Source organism: Corythoichthys intestinalis, chromosome 22, assembly GCF_030265065.1.
Source record: "Corythoichthys intestinalis isolate RoL2023-P3 chromosome 22, ASM3026506v1, whole genome shotgun sequence".
NCBI lineage: Eukaryota > Metazoa > Chordata > Actinopteri > Syngnathiformes > Syngnathidae > Corythoichthys > Corythoichthys intestinalis.
This window is the reverse complement of record NC_080416.1, coordinates 26,235,482-26,256,336: the sequence shown is the minus strand read 5'-3', so window position 1 is coordinate 26,256,336 and position 20,855 is coordinate 26,235,482. Positions and strand designations below refer to the sequence as shown.

At 40.9% G+C, this 20,855-nt stretch overlaps 2 protein-coding genes across 3 annotated transcripts; one reads left to right on the top strand and one right to left on the bottom strand.

The window, feature by feature from the left end:
* Window positions 1-27: 27 nt before the first annotated feature.
* On the top strand, window positions 28-14,491 carry LOC130910618 (c-Myc-binding protein-like). 2 transcript variants are annotated; one of them, XM_057828069.1, is made up of 5 exons: window positions 28-114; window positions 253-328; window positions 417-465; window positions 3,690-3,804; window positions 14,370-14,491. In XM_057828069.1, the coding sequence occupies exons 1-5, from the start codon at window positions 100-102 to the stop codon at window positions 14,409-14,411; spliced, it is 297 nt and encodes a 98-aa protein (XP_057684052.1). In that variant the 5' UTR covers window positions 28-99; the 3' UTR covers window positions 14,412-14,491. The 2 variants fall into 2 exon arrangements, with proteins under 2 accessions (XP_057684052.1, XP_057684054.1); XM_057828071.1 differs by lacking the exon at window positions 14,370-14,491 and adding an exon at window positions 3,870-4,060.
* On the bottom strand, window positions 5,710-19,223 carry LOC130910617 (gap junction alpha-9 protein-like). The gene is made up of 3 exons (XM_057828068.1): window positions 19,122-19,223; window positions 16,933-17,217; window positions 5,710-9,337 (listed from the first exon to the last, which is right to left on the bottom strand). The coding sequence occupies exons 2-3, from the start codon at window positions 17,173-17,175 to the stop codon at window positions 8,105-8,107; spliced, it is 1,476 nt and encodes a 491-aa protein (XP_057684051.1). The 5' UTR covers window positions 17,176-17,217; window positions 19,122-19,223; the 3' UTR covers window positions 5,710-8,104.
* Window positions 19,224-20,855: the final 1,632 nt, after the last annotated feature.

Below are 20,855 nucleotides of genomic sequence, written 5' to 3'. Positions count from 1 at the left end.
AACGTGTTACTATAGCGACGAGTGCATCACGACCCGAAAGAAAAACACGCTCTTGTAGTTTAACATCGTCATACTTTCGCTCATTAATCAACTTTTTTCATGGCATACAAAAAAGTAAGTTCAAGAGAAATATTTTCTTGCAAATTTACTGTCAAAATGGCCGATAGCAACTAGCGTGCGTCGCTTTTCTTAAACATTAAACAAATAGTTCAACACATTTACTGTGTAAATAATATTTTTCTCTAATCTCAGGACTCATTATTGTGGAAGCGAGAAGATTTTAAAAGGTATCTCGAAAAAACTGGAGTCCTTGACACCCTGACGAACGGTAAGTATCATCTCTTTATCAGAAATAAAGTTTTCAAGATTTTGATGTGAAATGAATTTATTGCTCATTAACCACTTCACATTTACAGCAATGACGGCACTTTACCGCGAGGATGAAAAACCAGACAATGCTTTGGAGTATCCTTTCTTTCCACTATATTAGTGTTTTATAAGCAGAGGTGGGTAGAGTAGCCAAAAAGTTTACTCAAGTAAGAGTAGCATTACTTCAAAATAATATTATTCAAGTCATTTCAAAAGTAGTCATCAAAAAATGTACTCATGGACAAGTAAAAAACATTTAGTGAAAACAATACTGAAGTAATGAGTAACACTGTGAGTAACTGCTTACAATGGTAAGCTTGATTATTTTCTTTTAAACAATGACATTTTTTCAGCACAAAGTTATCTAACTATTATTAATATTATACTGTACAATATAGCCTGTTACATAATCATATTAAGCCAAAGAAATCCTATTTAAAAAATCATTGAATTCCGACGAGAAAAAAAAATGCAGAACTGAAGATGATCATTCAAAGAGCATGAGTGCCATCTGGTGGAGAAAATAGTTCCTAGTTTGAATAGTGCAGTGTTTTTCAACCTTTTCTGAATCGCGGCACACCACAAACCAAAAATGTTCCAAAATTAACTTCTGTACAGTATTTTTAATTATAAAATAATTTCTCAATATTTATACTTACTTAGTGTGAAACTTGAGCCTATTTAGATGAACACAAAGCCGATATCCTGGCAGGAATTGAAGAAAGACACACACGAAGCTCTTCTTCAACACCTCTTGCTTTAGCAATGTCTTTAACCACATCAGGCCCGAGCATCTCACTGACATTATCTTTGCAGGCAGGTAGTATTAATGTCTCTGCCAGAGTGTGGGACTTTTTGGTTTTAGCAACAAGTTCAGCAACATGGCTGTGAGGGCTTTCTCATTTACCTTTGTAGTTTTTCTTAAAAACATCAACTTGTTTTGAAGAGACGGGTGTTTCGTTTGGAGATGAAGTTTAAGCTTGCTTGGCACTATGTCACTGTTGGATAGCTGCTCGTGTCGCGTTCAAGAACTACTTGGATTTCTAGACCTTGAAAATGTGTTGGAATGAAACACAGGGGGAGGATTGACGGCCGTCACATATTGCTATAATGGAAAGGACACTTTCATGTATAGCGACACTTGAAGAGTATAATCAAATTATGTACAGTAGACGTGCTGGGGTCCACGTTGTCGCCGACAGCAAGGTGGCTGATGGCTAGAAATCCGAGCAGTTCTTGAACGCGACACGAGCAATATCTCGCTCATCTGCACACGAGTGAAACCGAAACCTTCTACCTACTCCTTCCATTCTACTGCATCTTTGCCTGACGACATAAAAACGTAAAAAACAAACAAAAAAATGCAATATTGGATAATATCTCGCAGCACACCTAACGCTCTCTCACGGCACACTAGTGTGCCTCAGCACACTGATTAAAAAAACACTGGAATAGTGAATCAGTCCTTCATAATTCTTATTATGAAATTAAAAGGATCCTCCAGTTTTCCGTGGTCAATCGGTGCCAAAAAAACGGCGAGAGAGGTTAAAATCCATGCTTTCCAGTCATGTTGAGTGCAGCGCTCTATGTTAAATGCTTAATTTTTATGGTGCTTTAAAGACTCCACGTGATTGAACAGGCCAGTGTGATCATAGAAAGGCAGTCATGAGTCTGATTGGTATAATGGAGTCATGCGATTATTGTTGCAACGTCTCATTGGTGAAACTGGTAGAGCTACTGTTGGCAACAACAACAAAAAAGGTCAAGGTAGCGGAGTAAGGGTAGCGTTTCTTCCTCACAAATCTATTTAAGTAAAGGTAAAAAGTATGGCTTCGTAAAACTACTCTTATAAGTACCGTAATTTTCGCACTATAAGGCGCACCTGACTATAAGCCGCTACCCACCAAATTTGGCACGAAAACGACATTTGTTCATAGATAAGCCTCACTGGACAGCTGTTCTCACTGTATTACGGGATCTTTACACCAAAAGCTATTAACCGGTAACACGTTATTTGAAAGCCGCATCATACGACTGTCATATAACCAAATGAACCACCATGAAGCTTTGAACCAATTGGCTGCAAAGCTAAGCAATACTTCAAGAAGCTTCATTTGGCCATCACTGCTCCTTTGGGTGAGACAGTCAACCTCTGTTGCCACCTGCTGTCAACACTGTTGCTGTCCAACATGCCTCCTAGCATGCATTGCAGCGCTACAGATGTAAATGGCAATCAAAATTCATATTCTGTGCTAATTATTTGTTCAGTTACTGTTCCAGTTGTTTCATTCATTGCTAGTTATGGTATTTGGTAACACTTTATTTGACAGTGGTGCCTTTAGACTGTCATTAGACAATTATAATTATGACATGACACTGTCATGAGCATTAATGGATGCTTATAACATCAGTCATTTAGTGTTATCCACTAAATTATCTCACTTTTGAATGGATGTAAAAGATCTGAGCTGGACATAAATGAAGTTAGTATCATAATTTGCCAGACGGCACTTAATGACATCTGTCATAAGCATTCAGTAATGCCAATTATAGTGTCATGTCATAATTATGACGGTCTTATGACAGTCTTATGACGTTGCTGTCAAATAAACTGTTACCAAATACCATAGCAAGCAATTAATGGAACACTAACTGAATAAATAATTAGCACAGAACTTGAATTTTGATTGTTATTTACCTCTGTAGTGCTGCAATGCATGCTAGGGATGTGTTGCCTATTAACCCAAATAAATCAACAAACAGGCCGCACTGGACTATAAGCCGCAGGATTCAAAATGAAGGAGAAAAAGTAGCAGCTTATAGTCCGAAAATTACGGTATATCATTGACCATTACATAAGAAGTTGAGTGTGGAATTTGGCTAATTTAACTGGTCACTTAGAAATGTTGTAGTTACACCTTGACAGAAATTCCAGTCCTCTTACAGATTTAAAAATGTATGTTGTCATGAAATTCCATATTGTGTTGGGTTTTTTCTCAAAAAGTTACTCAAGTAAAAGTAACAGACTAATTACTACCCACCTCTGGTTTTAAGTTGAGTTTACTGTCAAGCTGAAAATAAAACAACTGTGCATTCAAAACACTCACATAACTTAGCATTTGACAAGAAGACTATTCTAAGGCAAACAAAAAATGCAACAGCCGGTGCACACCCATAACTGTTGACAAATTGTAACTGTCTCAGCAAAAGATGTTTGAACTCAACCAGTGCAGGAACGCACGTAGACCAACAATATTGAAGTACTCTTGTCTATATTGAAGTACCACCTTAAAAAAATGACCTGAACCTAACCAATGTAGTTTTTTGAAGCGCCAGATCATCGCACAGGAAAATGAGGTTCTTGTCTCTGAAAAAGCTGAACTGCAGCAAAAGTTTCAGCTTCTCACAGAAGAGAACCAGCAGCTAAAGAGCAAGGTAACAAATAAGAGAACAAACACAACATTCACTTCTCTCATTTTTCTATATTGTTTGCTTTGCAGTTGATGCTGTACGAGCCATCAGCTCAATCTGTGATGTAGGGATTTGCTTTTCCTCCAAAGACTTTCCATACATGGAGTCGTATAAAAAAAACAGCTTTTATTACGAATAGAATTGATTTATTTTCTCAGTAAATATGTACAATAAACATTAACTGCTTTTAAGTCATGGAAAGAAAGTTGTGTCATTTCTGTTTGCCGGTTCCTCAAAAGAATCTTCTATAATGTAAAATACAGAATATACCTTGACTCAGTCAAGATGGACGGCTTACAAAATTTCACTGAAACAAAATATATTTACTCACAATTAATAATTAGGAATACTTGTCATAAATATCAACTGCACCAGAAAATTCTACATAAACGTTCTGGCAAGAGTGCATAACAAAAGATTGATGACTGATTTATGCATTAAAGTTGACTGCTTGACCTGTACATATCCCCCTGCTTATGTAACATCCGCTACATCATTATGGATTATCTTTTAACTTTCCCGGCCACTCCCTTCAAAGCAGATAGCTGAAAAATCAACTCAAGTACGGTAACCAAGGGCGTAGGTTTGCATAGGGACAGTAGGGACATAACACTACCAACTTTTCAGGATGCTCAAATTGTCCCCACCAACTTTTAAGCAACCTTTTTTTGCATTATAAATGAATTCAGTTATATAGGTAATTTAGATTGCCTTCCCATATGTTATCAGGACAGAAAAGACCCTACCATTATTAAGTGAATTATTTTCATTATGCTCTGACTTACATTTATTCCTTTTCACTTGCTGAATGTGCCAGGTCCATTTTTTTCCCTTCAAACGCACATTTGATTGGCTGATGACTTGACCCCCACAACCCCGCCACACAAATTCATGTCGACAACATGCCGCCTTCTCCACCCCTTTCGAAGTGGAGCGATATTAGCAGTTTTTTTTCCCCCAGCCAGCAGCAGCCACTGTAATTTAAAAAGACGCCAATGTTGTGGAGGTGGGAAACACACCACTAATTTTGCTACTGAAAGGCCAACCTGCATCCGAGTTAGCTTAACATTAAACTGTGTGAACTTGCTAACCTGCAAAACTCGAGTAGGAAGCTGCGTAGAAGTGTCCCTCTGTTTGTGTTTTCTACTGTTAACGGTAATTAAACTGTGAGAAATGTTTCCCCTCAAACACACATTTGATTGGCTGATGACTTGACCCCCACACCCCCACCACACAAATTCATGTCGACAACATGCCGCCTTCTCCATCCCCTTCGAAGAGGAGGGATATTACTAGTTTTTTTTCCGGCCAGCAGCGGCCACTGTAAGTAATTTAAAAAGACGCCAATGTTGTGGAGGTGGGAAACACACCACTAATTTTGCTACTGAAAGTCCGACCTGCATCAGAGTTAGCATAACATTAAACTGTGTGAACTTGCTAACCCGCAAAACTCGAGTAGGAAGTTGCTTAGAAGTGTCCTTCTGTTTGTGTTTTCTACTGTTAACGGTAATTAAACTGTGAGAAATGTAGTTAATTCTGCTGGAAACTATCAAACTAGAAAAACGTGAGCAAGAAGCTACCTAGAGAGAGACTGGTGCTGCATAACCTCATATGTTGCTCACACAACACAACATACACACAATTAACTATGTACTTTGAAGATAGCGGTGGGAATCTTTGGGCACCTAACGATTCGATTACGATTCAGAGGCTACGATTCGATTATAAATCGATTATTGATGACACCCCCCCCCCCCCCCCCCCCGCTATTAGCTGCTAATGTTTTGTACATTAGTTACAAAAACTGTAACTAAAAAATAAAAAATAAAAGCCTCGCAGGCTTAAATAAACGACTATTTCAGTATCAAGTTAACAGTTAAAAACAATAAATAATATACTCAAATCCCCATTCTGTATCAGCAGCTTTAAACTACATTCAATTAATTTAATGTTGTCAATCAACCTTTTAAGTTGTTGAAATTGCTCCTGTTATTCCATAATTTCCCTTTTGTCTACTTTCGACATGTGAAAGTTTTAAAACTATTTTAAAGATAGGTTCAAGTCAATATTTTACCGATTTAGGAGTATTTTAGATAAAAAGTTAATTAGGTTCGCTTGGAAGGTTCGCTACAACAGCCTTGCAGGGAAGTCTACTGCTTTAAGATGGCGGCCGTTTACTAACGCCCGCATCTAGCTTTCTCTACATGTGCTGCTATCGCCACCGAGTCTATTTTGCATCTAGTCCTATATAAATATGATATCTACCTTAACATTATGTGGACTTTGTAGCAGCTTTCGGCAGCAGTCAGGTATGTTGTTGTTTTTTTATCTTGCGGCATGAGTTGAGCTAGAGCTGTGTGTTGAGCATTGGCATTACCCGAGGGGCCGGGTAATGACAAGCATGATGTTCATTGCGTCCTGAAGACCGCGTGGCGCGCTGAGTGTGTTTTACTTCCGATTTATTTGACATATTTCAATAATCGGAATTTGGATGTTTGTGAATCGTTCTCGAATCTTCCAAGGCCGAATCGCGAATAATCAAAGAATCGGAAATTTCGCACACCTCTAATTGAAGAAAAAAAATATTTTTTGGATGCCGCAAGTTACCCACACTAGCGTTGCGATCGAGTGGACAGTTTTTTCTGCCAGCAACAGCCAGCCACTGTTAGTCATGTAAAAAGACGTCAATGTTGTTGAGGTGGGAAAAACACCACTTATTTGGCGACTGAAAGTCTAACCTGCGTCAGATTTAGCAAAACATTTACCTGTGTGAACTTGCTAACCTGCAAAACTCGAGTAGGAAGTTGCTCAGAAGTGTCCTTCTGTTTGTGTTTTCTACTGTTAACGGAAATTAAACTGTGAGAAATGTAGTTAATTCTGCTGGAAACTATCAAACTAGAAAAACGTGAGCAAGAAGCTGCCTAGAGAGAGACTGGTGCTGCATAACCTCATATGTTGCTGACAAAACACAACATACAGACAATTAACTATGTACATTGAAGGAAAAAAAATTTTTTTTTGGATGCCGCGAGTTACCCACACTAGCGTTGCGATCGAGTGGACAGTTTTTTCCGCCAGCAACAGACAGCCACTGTTAGTCATGTAAAAAGATGTCAATGTTGTGGAGGTGGGAGAAACACCACTAAATTTGCTGCTGAAAGTCCAAGTTGGATCGGAGTTAGCATTACGTTAAAATGTGTGAATTTGCTAACCTGCAGAACTCCTGCGGTCAGGCCAGCCTCCACAAGGAACAATGAAGTCAAGCTAGCCATCCTTCAATTGGATCAGTGTTTGCATTATGGCAATGCAAGACAATCGCTTCAGAGTGCAAGTCCTTTTATTTAAAAAAAAAAAGTCATGTCAGGGGGGACACTGACATGAAAAAAAAAAATCTATGAAATCAAATTACACATCGGAATTTCATGAAAGTACTTTGGTTCGAGTCTTGCGGTAGTTTAGTATGTTGGATATGTCAGATTTTTTAAAATATTTTTTTTCCCAAATCAGTTTTATATTACAATATCTTAGTTTGAGTCTAGGGGTACTCTAGTATCCCCCAGAAGTGGACTCGTTCTTGGATAGCTCCCCAATTTTATATAAAAGGACTTGCACTTCAAAAGGTTTCTTAAAAAGTTTGAATCAATGTTCTATCTCCTGAACTTTAACATATCTATGTCAACGTTCTGTTGCCATAGTTGTGCTCTCCCTGCGGGTGTGGTATGCGCTCCCTGTGGGTGTGGTATTACAGTAAAAAGAACCCTAAGTGATGAGTCGTGTGCACATGTGATGAGAGAAGCACACTGAATAAAGAAGTGTTTTTCCACTCAAATCTCGGCCTTAAATGTACTTAGATTGAGGAAGTACATAACAAAAAGTGCCGACTTTGTTCAATAATGTTTGGTCTTATTAATGTCCCGTCCCAAGCAAAAAGTGTACATGCGGGTCTATGCTGGTATATCGTCCCTACCAATGTTGAGGCCAAACCTACGCCCTTGATTGTAACGAAGAATTTGTTCTTTGTTACTTTGTAGAGGTTTGAAATAACTAGTATTTGTGAATGACATCTGGATTATGTGACCAACCTACTTTGACAGAGTAAGGAGAATGTACAGCTTTTAAATCCATTACGTAAACTTTACGTCTTTACATGAATGAATACTTCAGTAGAGATTCTGAAAAATCGACCTCCATACTTGAACTATTTCCAGTTTCGTTACACGCCGCCACTACCTGTCGAAAAAAATGTCCATCTGTGAACGGCATGTCAAATCTGCAAATCTGTGGGCGCTCGCCTGCTGCTGCTGCCACCGCTGCTGGTTGCAGACACCCGCCGGTTTGGGGAGGAGGCAGCAGGGCTTGGGCTGTCTCGGCTGCGTCGGGACACCGAGCTGGCATCCTCGCCCGATTCCGGGCTCTGAGGCCTGCCGGGCCTCCTCACGCTGTCCGACTTGGAGAGCAGGTTCCTAGCTCGGGGGCCCACGGTTCCGCTTCCGCTTCCTCCTCGGAGCTTCATGGAGCCGCCCGGGTAGGAGTCGCCGCTATCTGAGGCGTTGCTCTCGAGAACCGTGGAGCAATTCCACTGAGGACTCTGTCTCCGGGACTTTCGGGCCACGACCGGGAGAGCGGGTGGGTCGGAGGAGGTGGGGTATTCGGCGCAATCCAGCTCCTCTGCGTCCTTGTCAACGGGTGGCGAACGGGTTTCGCTGCTCGTGTTGTTGCTGTTCTGATCAGTGGGGCTTGAGACGCCCTCTTTGCTATCCTTAAACCCCACCAGCTTGACACTTGGGTCCTCTTGGATTGGCACAAAGGCGGAGGAGGCGTTGAGAAGTGGGTAGTTGGGCCCGTTGCCCTGCTTCTCCAACAACAAGGTGTAGCTGCTGGGTGCTGTTGGGATGGTGGCCTTGCGCCCGCCCGCAGATGTACCAACACACACCTGGTGCACCACCGAATTCTTCTTGGACTTGTTGACATAGTAGTCATCTAAATCGTCCTTGATATGCGGGTAGTAGTCCAGAATGCCCTTTTTGATCTTCTTGTAGCCCAAGTGCATGATTTCCAGAAGGCTGAGGAACAGGGAAATACATGCGATTATCTGCATGAACACCATGAAGACAGTTTTCTCAGTCGGCCGCGACACGAAGCAGTCCACCACATTAGGGCAGGGTTGGCGGTCACACTTGTAGAGCGGGCTGAGGCGGTGCCCGTAGAGGAGCAGCTGGCCGGTCATGAAGCTGACCTCCACCACGGCGCGAGTGACTATGTGCGCCACGTAGGTACAAAGAAGTGAACCCCTCAGCGGGGCCTTGTTCAGCTTGCCCTGTTCCAGACAACGCATCTCCTTTTCGATTCGCCGCCGGGCGTCCGCCAATTCGGCGTCTACGGACTCCAGCTCACGGCGCAGCGCCACCTTCTTGCAGTGGCGCTCCTTCTCCAGGGCGCGCAGTCGGTATATGGCGTGGCCCATGTAGACCAGAGATGGCGAAGAGACGAAGATGACCTGTGTTGAATGGAAAATGTCATATGTGGTTCTGCAAAGTTGCAAGATTATTTCAAATTATAATCAGTCTATTTGCTAGATTGCACTGCTTTCAGTTGAGTACGAGGTGTGGTCAGGAGGTGTGTCAGAAGTTCTAGGACAGGTGTCACAAAGAGTCAAACTATAGATTTGTAGTGCTAACACCAATGATGGTTCACGGATCTTTGAGACCCACCCGCAAACCAAACCCCTGAGCCTTTAGTGGAAGAGATATGAGGTTCATTGTTCACTGTGAGTTCTTCCTGCAGGGCCCGACAAGAAACCAGCATGTCTGCTAAGAGATCCTAGTGCAAGAGTTGAAGCAGGACAGCACACCTGTTTACAATGCCCTGAGGATATTACACTTCCGTACTTAGAAGAATACTACTTTACTGGAGAAAGCTTCCAAACACACTACCTGTTTCACTGGATTATCTTTCAGCTTTCCTAACCCGTTTCGCAGACAACGACAACATAAATTATGGTTGATAACTGAAGGATCTAGGAAGAATCCTTCCAGGAGCAAATTAAGGCCTGCCAGAGAAGGCTGGTAGGTGCTCCAGGTGGGTAACTTGATATTGATCCTGAAACATTTCTGGCGCATTTCAAATATGGATTTTATGTATTCCCATTTCAATTTGAACTGCCCAGGACCTTAAGAATTACAGTGGTAGTCCATGTACTGCAATTTAAACTTAATTCGAAATAGGCCTGGTTGTGATGATCAGAGGTGGGATTGCAGGAACAGCTTGTGCCAGAGGGCCCAGACTTCCCTTTCCCAACACACTTTGTCCAGGTGTTCCAGAGCGATTCCCAGGCTAGTATAATTTTGGGTTGTCCTCCGGCATCCTGCCAGAGGGCATCCTGAATTAGCCAACTTATCTGGCTTGTCTCAATGCTGAGTAGTGTGTTGACTATTAGTGGTGTCAACAATAATCGATGCGGCGATGCATCCCGATGCGGGGCATGGACGATTCGATTCGATGCGGGCAACAAGCCGAATCGATTCAGCGCATTTTAAAATATATAAGTACGTTCAAAAATCTTCCCTTTGCAATTCCGGTGACGCAACGGATTTGGTTTCCCCATTAGTATTATTATTCTCATGTTTCATTTTTTACACACGCATAACTCTGGTCAAGTTTCCCACCAACCTCGTAGAAGCCAAAATGTCTCCAGATGTCTGCTTGCAATGTCTTTGGTGCATCAATAATCTTTCTCACTCCCTCTTTCTCCGCTTCAGCCATTGTTATGTTATGTCCTATCTCTTAGAGGTTAGATCTTGGGCCCAAAATGTTGAGCATTCACGTTCGGGTCGGGCCGCCGCGCCGACTAATAAATTATTTAAAAAAAAAAAAAAAAAAAAAAAAAAAAAAAAGGGATTAAACCGAGAACAGGCTCTCTGTATTGTGCATTTGCTTGTGCACTCACATGAACGCCGTGGCGCCGCCTGCTTTTTCTTCTCCTCCTCCCGATGCGATTCGTTACGAAAGACAATTTTAGTTATGCACACAAAGGCAACACAAATGTGATGCTTTTCAAATCTTCTCCTCTGTGTGTCTGCAGAACCGCATGTTTATTTTTTTTAATATTAAATTTTCCTGGCGTTATTTCGTTGTGTAAATGCTTTTATAATGACCATAAAAATATATAGACTATTTAAACATTAAGAAAAATTGCGTTTTTTTTCTGCCAACTGAGAATTCGTTACGAAGGACACTTTTATTTATGCACACAAAGGCAACAGAAATGTGATCCTTTTGAATCTTCCCCTCTGTGTGTCTGCAAAACCGTTTTTTTTATTATATATATTAAACTTTCCCAGCGTTATTTCGTTGTGTAAATGCTTTTATAATGATCATAAAAATATGTAGACTATTTAAACATTAAGAAAACTTGCGTTTTTTCTGCCAACTCGAAGAAATGAAAATAAATTGCTGCTGATTCGTTTTTTTCCCGCGTCACTCCCCCCCAAAAAAAAAAATCGGGTTTTTCGAGCTGGGCCTGCAAATCTAGTTAATTGATCGGGCTTGGGCCGGGTCGGGCTTTAATACCAGCGGGCCGTGTCGGGTCGGGCTGGATTTTTTAGACTCGATCTAACCTCTATCGCACATACAGTGCCTTGCAAAAGTATTCGGCCCCCTTGAACCTTGCAACCTTTCGCCACATTTCAGGCTTCAAACATAAAGATATAAAATTTTAATTTTTTGTCAAGAATCAACAACAAGTGGGACACAATCGTGAAGTGGAACAAAATTTATTGGATAATTTAAACTTTTTTAACAAATAAAAAACTGAAAAGTGGGGCGTGCAATATTATTCGGCCCCCTTGCGTTAATACTTTGTAGCGCCACCTTTTGCTCCAATTACAGCTGCAAGTCGCTTGGGGTATGTTTCTATCAGTTTTGCACATCGAGAGACTGACATTCTTGCCCATTCTTCCTTGCAAAACAGCTCGAGCTCAGTGAGGTTGGATGGAGAGTGTTTGTGAACAGCAGTCTTCAGCTCTTTCCACAGATTCTCGATTGGATTCAGGTCTGGACTTTGACTTGGCCATTCTAACACCTGGATACGTTTATTTTTGAACCATTCCATTGTAGATTTGGCTTTATGTTTTGGATCATTGTCCTGTTGGAAGATAAATCTCCGTCCCAGTCTCAGGTCTTGTGCAGATACCAACAGGTTTTCTTCCAGAATGTTCCTGTATTTGGCTGCATCCATCTTCCCGTCAATTTTAACCATCTTCCCTGTCCCTGCTGAAGAAAAGCAGGCCCAAACCATGATGCTGCCACCACCATGTTTGACAGTGGGGATGGTGTGTTCAGGGTGATGAGCTGTGTTGCTTTTACGCCAAACATATCGTTTTGCATTGTGGCCAAAAAGTTCCATTTTGGTTTCATCTGACCAGAGCACCTTCTTCCACATGTTTGGTGTGTCTCCCAGGTGGCTTGTGGCAAACTTTAAACGAGACTTTTTATGGATATCTTTGAGAAATGGCTTTCTTCTTGCCACTCTTCCATAAAGGCCAGATTTGTGCAGTGTACGACTGATTGTTGTCCTATGGACAGACTCTCCCACCTCAGCTGTACATCTCTGCAGTTCATCCAGAGTGATCATGGGCCTCTTGGCTGCATCTCTGATCAGTTTTCTCCTTGTTTGAGAAGAAAGTTTGGAAGGACGGCCGGGTCTTGGTAGACTTGCAGAGGTCTGATGCTCCTTCCATTTCAATATGATGGCTTGCACAGTGCTCCTTGAGATGTTTAAAGCTTGGGAAATCTTTTTGTATCCAAATCCGGCTTTAAACTTCTCCACAACAGTATCTCGGACCTGCCTGGTGTGTTCCTTGGTTTTCATAATGCTCTCTGCACTTTAAACAGAACCCTGAGACTATCACAGAGCAGGTGCATTTATACGGAGACTTGATTACACACAGGTGGATTCTATTTATCATCATCGGTCATTTAGGACAACATTGGATCATTCAGAGATCCTAACTGAACTTCTGGAGTAAGTTTGCTGCACTGAAAGTAAAGGGGCCGAATAATATTGCACGCCCCACTTTTCAGTTTTTTATTTGTTAAAAAAGTTTAAATTATCCAATAAATGTTGTTCCACTTCACGATTGTGTCCCACTTGTTGATTCTTGACAAAAAAATTAAATTTCATATCTTTATGTTTGAAGCCTGAAAAGTGGCGAAAGGTTGCAAGATTCAAGGGGGCCGAATACTTTTGCAAGGCACTGTATATAGCGGGCTATGCCTACATTTTACTTTTGTTCTACATTGCAATTTAGTTGATGTTTTGTTTGCATCTGAACTGATCCCTGGATTGATATTGCGATAAAGATGCTGCTGCACTACAATATTTTCTTTGTCGTTTTCTTTAATATTTACATGAATATTTTTATTGATGGGTCATTGTGACTAAAATACAGTGACTGTTATTACTGATTTTGCACAGGAGTTCAGATGTTGCACTGTGTGAAAGGCTGCTACTGTGTGTAAAAAAAAAAAAAGCCCTGGTCTCATTCAGAGCACTAATTAAATGCTGTGATCTGTTTTTTTTTTTTTTTTTTTTTTTTTTTTTTTTTAAATATATACAGTATATAAAAGTATTTTCATTTGACTTCAACCAGGAGTGACACAAGGCAAGGCAAGAGCCAATAAAAAGTTGTTTAATGTCTGACCGCTTGTGTTGCCTGATGATTCACGAAAAATATGCTTTGCTTTAGAATTTTAATGCATCCCAGGCTTTAATGCATCGCGATGCATTGCCGAATCGAACCGAATCGAATTGTGACCCTCTGAATCGAATCGAATCAAATCGAATCGTGGCCCTCCGAATCGTAATCGAATCGTGAGGGCAGTGCCGATGCACACCTCTATTGACTATAATGTATTTCATTTAAATATTTCATGCTGTCACAAAATATTGATTTTGAACTGCTCCTGTTGATGCATAGTCATGTGAAAAAATGAGGACACCCCATTAAATATTCAGTTCTTTATTAAGAAATGTTCGCATATCAATGTCTGGTCTTGTTTTTCTCCATCTCTGGAAAAGAAAGTGATTTAATAGCAGGTAAACAACAAAAATGAACATTGTTTTACTCATTAAATCAAATTTATCAACAAAAATGCATATTCTAACTGAGGAAAAAGTTAGAACACCCTTCCACCTAATAGCTAGCGTTACCCCCTTTAGCTGAAATAACTTAATTGAGACGCTTTTTGTAGCCATCTACCAGTCTTTGACATCGGTCTGAAGAAAGTTTGCCCCCACTCCACAACACAGAATACTTTCAGCTGTGAGATGTTTAAAGGGGTTTCTTGAATGTACAGCATGTTTCAAGTCACCCCACAGCATCTCAATGGGATTAAAGTCTGGGCGTTGACTCGGCCATTACAGGACTCTCCATTTCTTCCTTTTCAGCGAGTCCTTGGTGGATTTACTGGTATGTTTTTTGTCATGTTGAAGGGTTCAGTTTTGCCTCAGCTTTGACTTTTTTCCACAGATGATCTCACCTGTTCCTCAAGCACCCTCTAATACACGATAGAATTCATGGTGGATTCAATGATGGTGAGCTGGCCAGGTCCTGCAGCAAAGCATCCCTAAACCATGACTCTTCCACCTCCATGCTTCACAGTTGGTATGAGGATGTTTCCTGGAATGCTGGATTGGGTTTATGCCAAACATCTTCTGTTGGGTTGTCCAAATAATTCAATTATAGATTCAGATTTCTTTTAGCATCTTGCGGTCTACTCTCGGGGTGAACTTGCTTGGAAGGCCAGACCTGGGCATGTTGGCAGTTGTTTTGAATGTCCTCCACTTGTCGAATATTTTCCGGACAGTTGAATGGCTGATTTTATATTCTTTTGAGATCTTTTGAAGTCCCTCACCAGATTCATAAGCAGTGTTGTTAATCTTACTGAAAAAAAGTAATTAATTATAGTTACAAATTACTTCTCCCAAAAAGTAATTGCGTTAGTAACTCAATTACCTGAATGTAAGAGTAATTAGTTACTTTGCAAAGTAATTGGTGATAATTACTTTTTTTTTTCCCCCTCAAAAAAAAAAAAAAAAAAAAAAAACATTGGCCACACTATGTGAAGTTTTTTGTGAAGGTTTTTGGTACAATTGGCCCGAGCCCAATTCTTTACCCTAATTTACCCTTTACCCTGGATCAACTGTTAAAAGTTGTTAAAATTGCTCCCATTATTGCATTTCTTCCCTTCTCTCAACTTTCGACATATGAAAGTTTTAAAACTGTTTCATCATTTAAAGATAGATTCAAGTCAAGATTTTGCCGATTTAGAAGTATTTTAGATAAAAAGTTACTTAGGTTCGCTAGGAAGGTTCTCTACAACAGAGCCGTCCTAAAAAGTCTACTGCTTTAAGATGGCGGCTGTCTACTAACGCATTTAGTGCCATGCAGTGTTGTTAATTTTACTTTAAAAAAGTAATTAATTACAGTTACAAATTACTTCTCCCAAAAAGTAATTGCGTTAGTAACTCAGTTACCTGAATGTAAGAGTAATTAGTTACTTGGCAAAGTAACTAGTGATATTTTTTTTTTCCTCAAAAAAAAAAAAAAAAAAAAACAAAAAAAAAAACACACAGGTCACACAATGTGAAGCTTAAAGTGTTTGGGGGACAATTGGCCCTAGCCCAATTCTTTACCCTCCACTTAACTAGACACAAGGGTATTGCGATAACTAGCTAGTAACCTTTGCTATGTGTGGAAGTCATTTAAAGTTGTGAATCAATCGTTAAAGTTGTTAAAATTTCTCCCGTTATTGCATTAGTTGCCTTCTGTCTACTTTAAACATGTGTAAGTTTTAAAACTGTTTCATCATTTAAAGATAGATTTAAGTTAAGATTTTGCCGATTTAGGAGCATTTTAGATTTTAAAAAATTACTTAGGTTCGCTAGGAAGGATCTCTACATCAGGGCCTTCCTGAGAGGTCTACTGCTTTAAGATGGCGGCTGTTTACAAACGCATGTAGTCCTTAAAACATGTTGGCAGTGCAGCAGTGTCTGTCATTTGCATCTAGTTCTATAATATGATATCTACCGTGTCATGTGGGCGTAGTTTGTCGGCTACGGCTGCAGTCAGGTATTATTGGAGCCACCTAGCATCGCGGTTGGAACGGCGTCTTCCCCACTCCTGCTCTGCTCTCGTCCCCGTGAGTCCGTTTCTCTCAGACTTTTTTTTATTCAACCAACTTAGTAACGCATAGTAACGCACGCCTTTCCCGCCTCAGTAACGGTAACGGCGTTGCCAAGATGAGAAAAGTAATTAATTAGATTACTCATTACTGAAAAAAATAACGCCGTTAGTAACGCCGTTATATTGTAACGCCGTTATTAACAACACTGTTCATAAGCGTCTAGAATCTTCTTTCTGGAGGCCTCAGACAGCTCCTGTGATCTCACCATGGTGTTTTCACTCACTTCAACAGTCGGTCACTGTTGAAAGTATTCTGCGTTGAGGAGTGGGGCGAACTTTCTTCAGACTGATGTCAATAGATGGCTGCAAAAAGCGTCTCACTGAAGTGATTTCGGCCAAAGGGGGTAACATTAGCTATTAGGTGGTAGGGTGTATTAACTTTTTCCTCAATTAGAATATGCATTTTTGTTGATAAATTTGGTTTAATAAGTAAAACAATTTTAATTTTTGTTTACCTACAATTAAATCACTTTCTTTTCCAGAGATAAAGGAAACCAAGATCAGACATTGATATGTGAACATTCTTAAGGAACTTAATATTTAAAGGGGTGTCGTTTTTTTCACATGACCGTACATGGCACATTGGCATGCTGTTACATTGATTTCCTGATTGTTGTTTCAAGACACTGATGGTATTCGCCTGGTAAGGCCGAGCTACCAAACATATTACCTAACATTAGAATCCAGAGTCTTCTCTGACAATGACTGAAAAAGTGTAAAGAAAAATCTCTTATTATATTCAATTTCCCGCTAATGCTATTTGCCTATCTGACCAATACTCGGATTCCGGATACTTTCCCAGCTATTATCAGTATATACCAGAAGGAGTATTTCATTTCCACAACACCTGTAGGACCCAGTAGCGGATGAGCGAGATGGGGAAGGCCTGGTCGTAGCACACGTTGCGGCACCCCGGCTGTTCTGTATTGCAGATGAAGTCCGATTGCTCGTCATTCCACACATCCTCAGCGGCAACACCCAGCACCAGCATACGGAAGATGAACAGGATGGTCAGCCAGATCTTGCCCACCATGGTGGAGTGGATGTGGACCTCCTCCAAGATTCCGCCAAGGAAGTTCCAGTCGCCCATTTTAGAGTTTTTGTTTTGTTAAACAATTACATTACACGAAATCTGCAGGAAATAAAATTTGTCATTAGATGATTCAATTTATCTTGTACCACTGCTACGCAAGCCTCTCATTTCTTAAAGAGCGAAACCGTTTGGCAGATGAGCAACATGCTGCTTACCAAGTCTAAATCAATCTTCTCAAAGTTTAGATTTCGAAAGATTTTTATGGTTGACCATGAGGCCTGATGCTCAAAGGCCAGTCAGGATTTTTACATTTGACTCTTGTCCTTTTCACAATATGTGATACAACAATATTTTTAAAGAATTCATTTGCAAATCATGGTGGAAAATAAGTATTTGGTCAATACCAAAAGTTCATTTCAATACTTTGTTATGTACCCTTTGTTGGCAATAATGGAGGCCAAACGTTTTCTGTAACTCTACACAAGCTTTTCACACACTGTTGCTGGTATTTTGGCCCATTCCTCCATGCAGATCTCCTCTAGAGCAGTGATGTTTTGGGGCTGTCGTTGGGCAACACGGACTTTCAACTCCCTCCACAGATTTTCTATGGGGTTGAGATCTGGAGACTGGCCAGGCCACTCCAGGACCTTGAAATGCTTCTTACGTAGCCACTCCCTTGTTGCCCTGGCTGTGTGTTTGGGATCATTGTCATGCTGAAAGACCCAGCCACGTCTCATCTTCAATGCCCTTGCTGATGGAAGGAGATTTTTACTCAAAATCTCTCGATACATGGCCCCATTCATTCTTTCCTTTACACAGGTCAGTCGTCCTGGTCCCTTTGCAGAAAAACAGCCCCAAAGCATGATGTTTCCACCCCAGTGCTTCACAGTGGGTATAGTGTTCTTCGGATGCAATTCAGTATTCTTTCTCCTCCAAACACGAGAACCTGTGTTTTACCAAAAGTTCTATTCTGGTTTCATCTGGCCATAACACATTCTCCCAGTCCTCTTCTGGATCATCCAAATGATCTCTAGCGAACCGCAGACGGGCCTGGACATGTACTTTCTTCAGCAGGGGGACATGTCTGGCAGTGCAGGATTTGAGTCCCTGGCGGAACATTGTGTTACCGATAGTAGCCTTTGTTATTTTGGTCCCAGCTCTCTGTAGGTTATTCACTAGGTCCCCCCGTGTGGTTCTGGTTCTTTTATCATTTTGACGCCACGGGGTGAGATCTTGCATGGAGCCCCAGATCGAGGGAGATTATCAGTGGTCTTGTATGTCTTCCATTTTCTAATAATTGCTCCTACAGTTGATTTCTTTACACCAAGCGTTTTACCTATTGCAGATTCAGTCTTCCCAGCCTGGTGCAGGTCTACAATTTTGTCTCTGGTGTTCTTCGACAGCTCTTTGGTCTTGGCCATAGTGGAGTTTGGAGTGTGACTGACTGAGATTGTGGGCAGGTGTCTTTTATACCGATAATGAGTTATAACATAATATACAGGTAACGAGTGGAGCCTCGTTAGACCTCGTTAGAAGAACTTAGACCTCTTTGACAGCCAGAAATATTGCTTGTTTGCAGGTGACCAAATACTTATTTTCCACTCTAATTTGGAAATAAATTCTTTAAAAATCAAACAATGTGATTTTTCCCCCCACATTCTGTCTCTCATGTTTGAGGTTTACCCATGTTGACAATTACAGGCCTCTCTAATCTTTTAAAGTAGGAGAAGTTGCACAATTGGTGTTTGACTAAATACTTATTTCTGTATCAGACTACTTCCCAAACCTAATTTGAGCTAGTGGTACATCATCTTTCCAGTATATGTGGCTGGCATAGCTAGGTAAACCAAATTATGTGTAGTAATTCATAATTTTCTAACCGATGAAGTGACATCAGATACTTTTCCATAGGCCGATGAATGCCAATGCTTGGAAATTACCATTTCAAGGCAGATGCGCGATTCTAAAGTAAAATTTAAAGAAAAACACAAACCCTCACTAACCTTTCATTCTGGATATCAAATGTGATCTTTTTTATCCTCTTCCAAGCTGAAACATTACCAAACCATCTCCAGGCCACATTGATGCTGCCACTGCAAAACAGGACAAACCCACTAATGATCCCTGCCAGCCTCTGTGACCCCTTCGTTCAGCGCTGGAGAACCGATCAATGGTGGCGAAACTCTGCTGCCATTTTCCCTCGCAGCGCTGTTCTCGCACTCTAAACACATATGTTGTATTTCATGGCCTCCACCAAGGCATCACTTACTTAATTGCGACCCTGGGCAGGAAACTAAAATGCTCACCAGATGGAACCCTTCGATATTAGACTAGTTGTCCATGATAGCGCCACAGGTTAACACAGAACTCCTAATACTGCATTTCATCACACGTACACTGAATTTCCTGCAGGATTAACGTAAATTATGAAATGACAGTTAATGTAGTCAAACATGCCAACACATGTCAGGATCAATGGGTCTTTTCGCTCGATAGAGTGCATTTCACGCATGGCCGCTTGCACGCCGGGAATGTGGATCAAGCACCCCCTCCCTTGCCTGCATAGCACCAGTCCTATTTATACATCTACATATATACGTATGTGTATATATATATATATATATATATATATATACAGTGCCTTGCAAAAGTATTCGGCCCCCTTGAATCTTGCAACCTTTCACCACATTTCAGGCTTCAAACATAAAGATATGAAATTTAATTTTTTTGTCAAGAATCAACAACAAGTGGGACACAATCGTGAAGTGGAACAACATTTATTGGATAATTTAAACTTTTTTAACAAATAAAAAACTGAAAAGTGGGACATGCAATATTATTCGGCCCCTTTACTTTCAGTGCGGCAAACTCACTCCAGAAGTTCAGTGAGGATCTCTGAATGATCCAATGTTGTCCTAAATGACCGATGATGATAAATAGAATCCACCTGTGTGTAATCAAGTCTCCGTATAAATGTACCTGCTCTGTGATAGTCTCAGGGTTCTGTTTAAAGTGCAGAGAGCATTATGAAAACCAAGGAACACACCAGGCAGGTCCGAGATACTTTTGTGGAGAAGTTTAAAGCCGGATTTGGATACAAAAAGATTTCCCAAGCTTTAAACATCTCAAGGAGCACTGTGCAAGCCATCATATTGAAATGGAAGGAGCATCAGACCACTGCAAATCTACCAAGACCCGGCCGTCCTTCCAAACTTTCTTCTCAAACAAGGAGAAAACTGATCAGAGATGCAGCCAAGAGGCCCATGATCACTCTGGATGAACTGCAGAGATCTACAGCTGAGGTGGGAGAGTCTGTCCATAGGACAACAATCAGTCGTACACTGCACAAATCTGGCCTTTATGGAAGAGTGGCAAGAAGAAAGCCATTTCTCAAAGATATCCATAAAAAGTCTCGTTTAAAGTTTGCCACAAGCCACCTGGGAGACACACCAAACATGTGGAAGAAGGTGCTCTGGTCAGATGAAACCAAAATGGAACTTTTTGGCCACAATGCAAAACGATATGTTTGGCGTAAAAGCAACACAGCTCATCACCCTGAACACACCATCCCCACTGTCAAACATGGTGGTGGCAGCATCATGGTTTGGGCCTGCTTTTCTTCAGCAGGGACAGGGAAGATGGTTAAAATTGACGGGAAGATGGATGCAGCCAAATACAGGAACATTCTGGAAGAAAACCTGTTGGTATCTGCACAAGACCTGAGACTCGGAGGGAGA

Excerpts from the sequence above, each read along its gene's own strand:
- LOC130910618 (XM_057828069.1), top strand. Across the intron at positions 329-416 it reads CCTTGACACCCTGACGAACG|CAATGACGGCACTTTACCGC; the intron begins GTAAGTATCATC and ends TCACATTTACAG. Across the intron at positions 466-3,689 it reads AAACCAGACAATGCTTTGGA|TTTTTTGAAGCGCCAGATCA; the intron begins GTATCCTTTCTT and ends TAACCAATGTAG.
- LOC130910617 (XM_057828068.1), bottom strand. The coding sequence starts at position 17,175 with ATGGGCGACTGGAACTTCCTTGGCGGAATCTTGGAGGAGGTCCACATC. Across the intron at positions 9,338-16,932 it reads TCCGCTACTGGGTCCTACAG|GTCATCTTCGTCTCTTCGCC; the intron begins GTGTTGTGGAAA and ends CATTCAACACAG.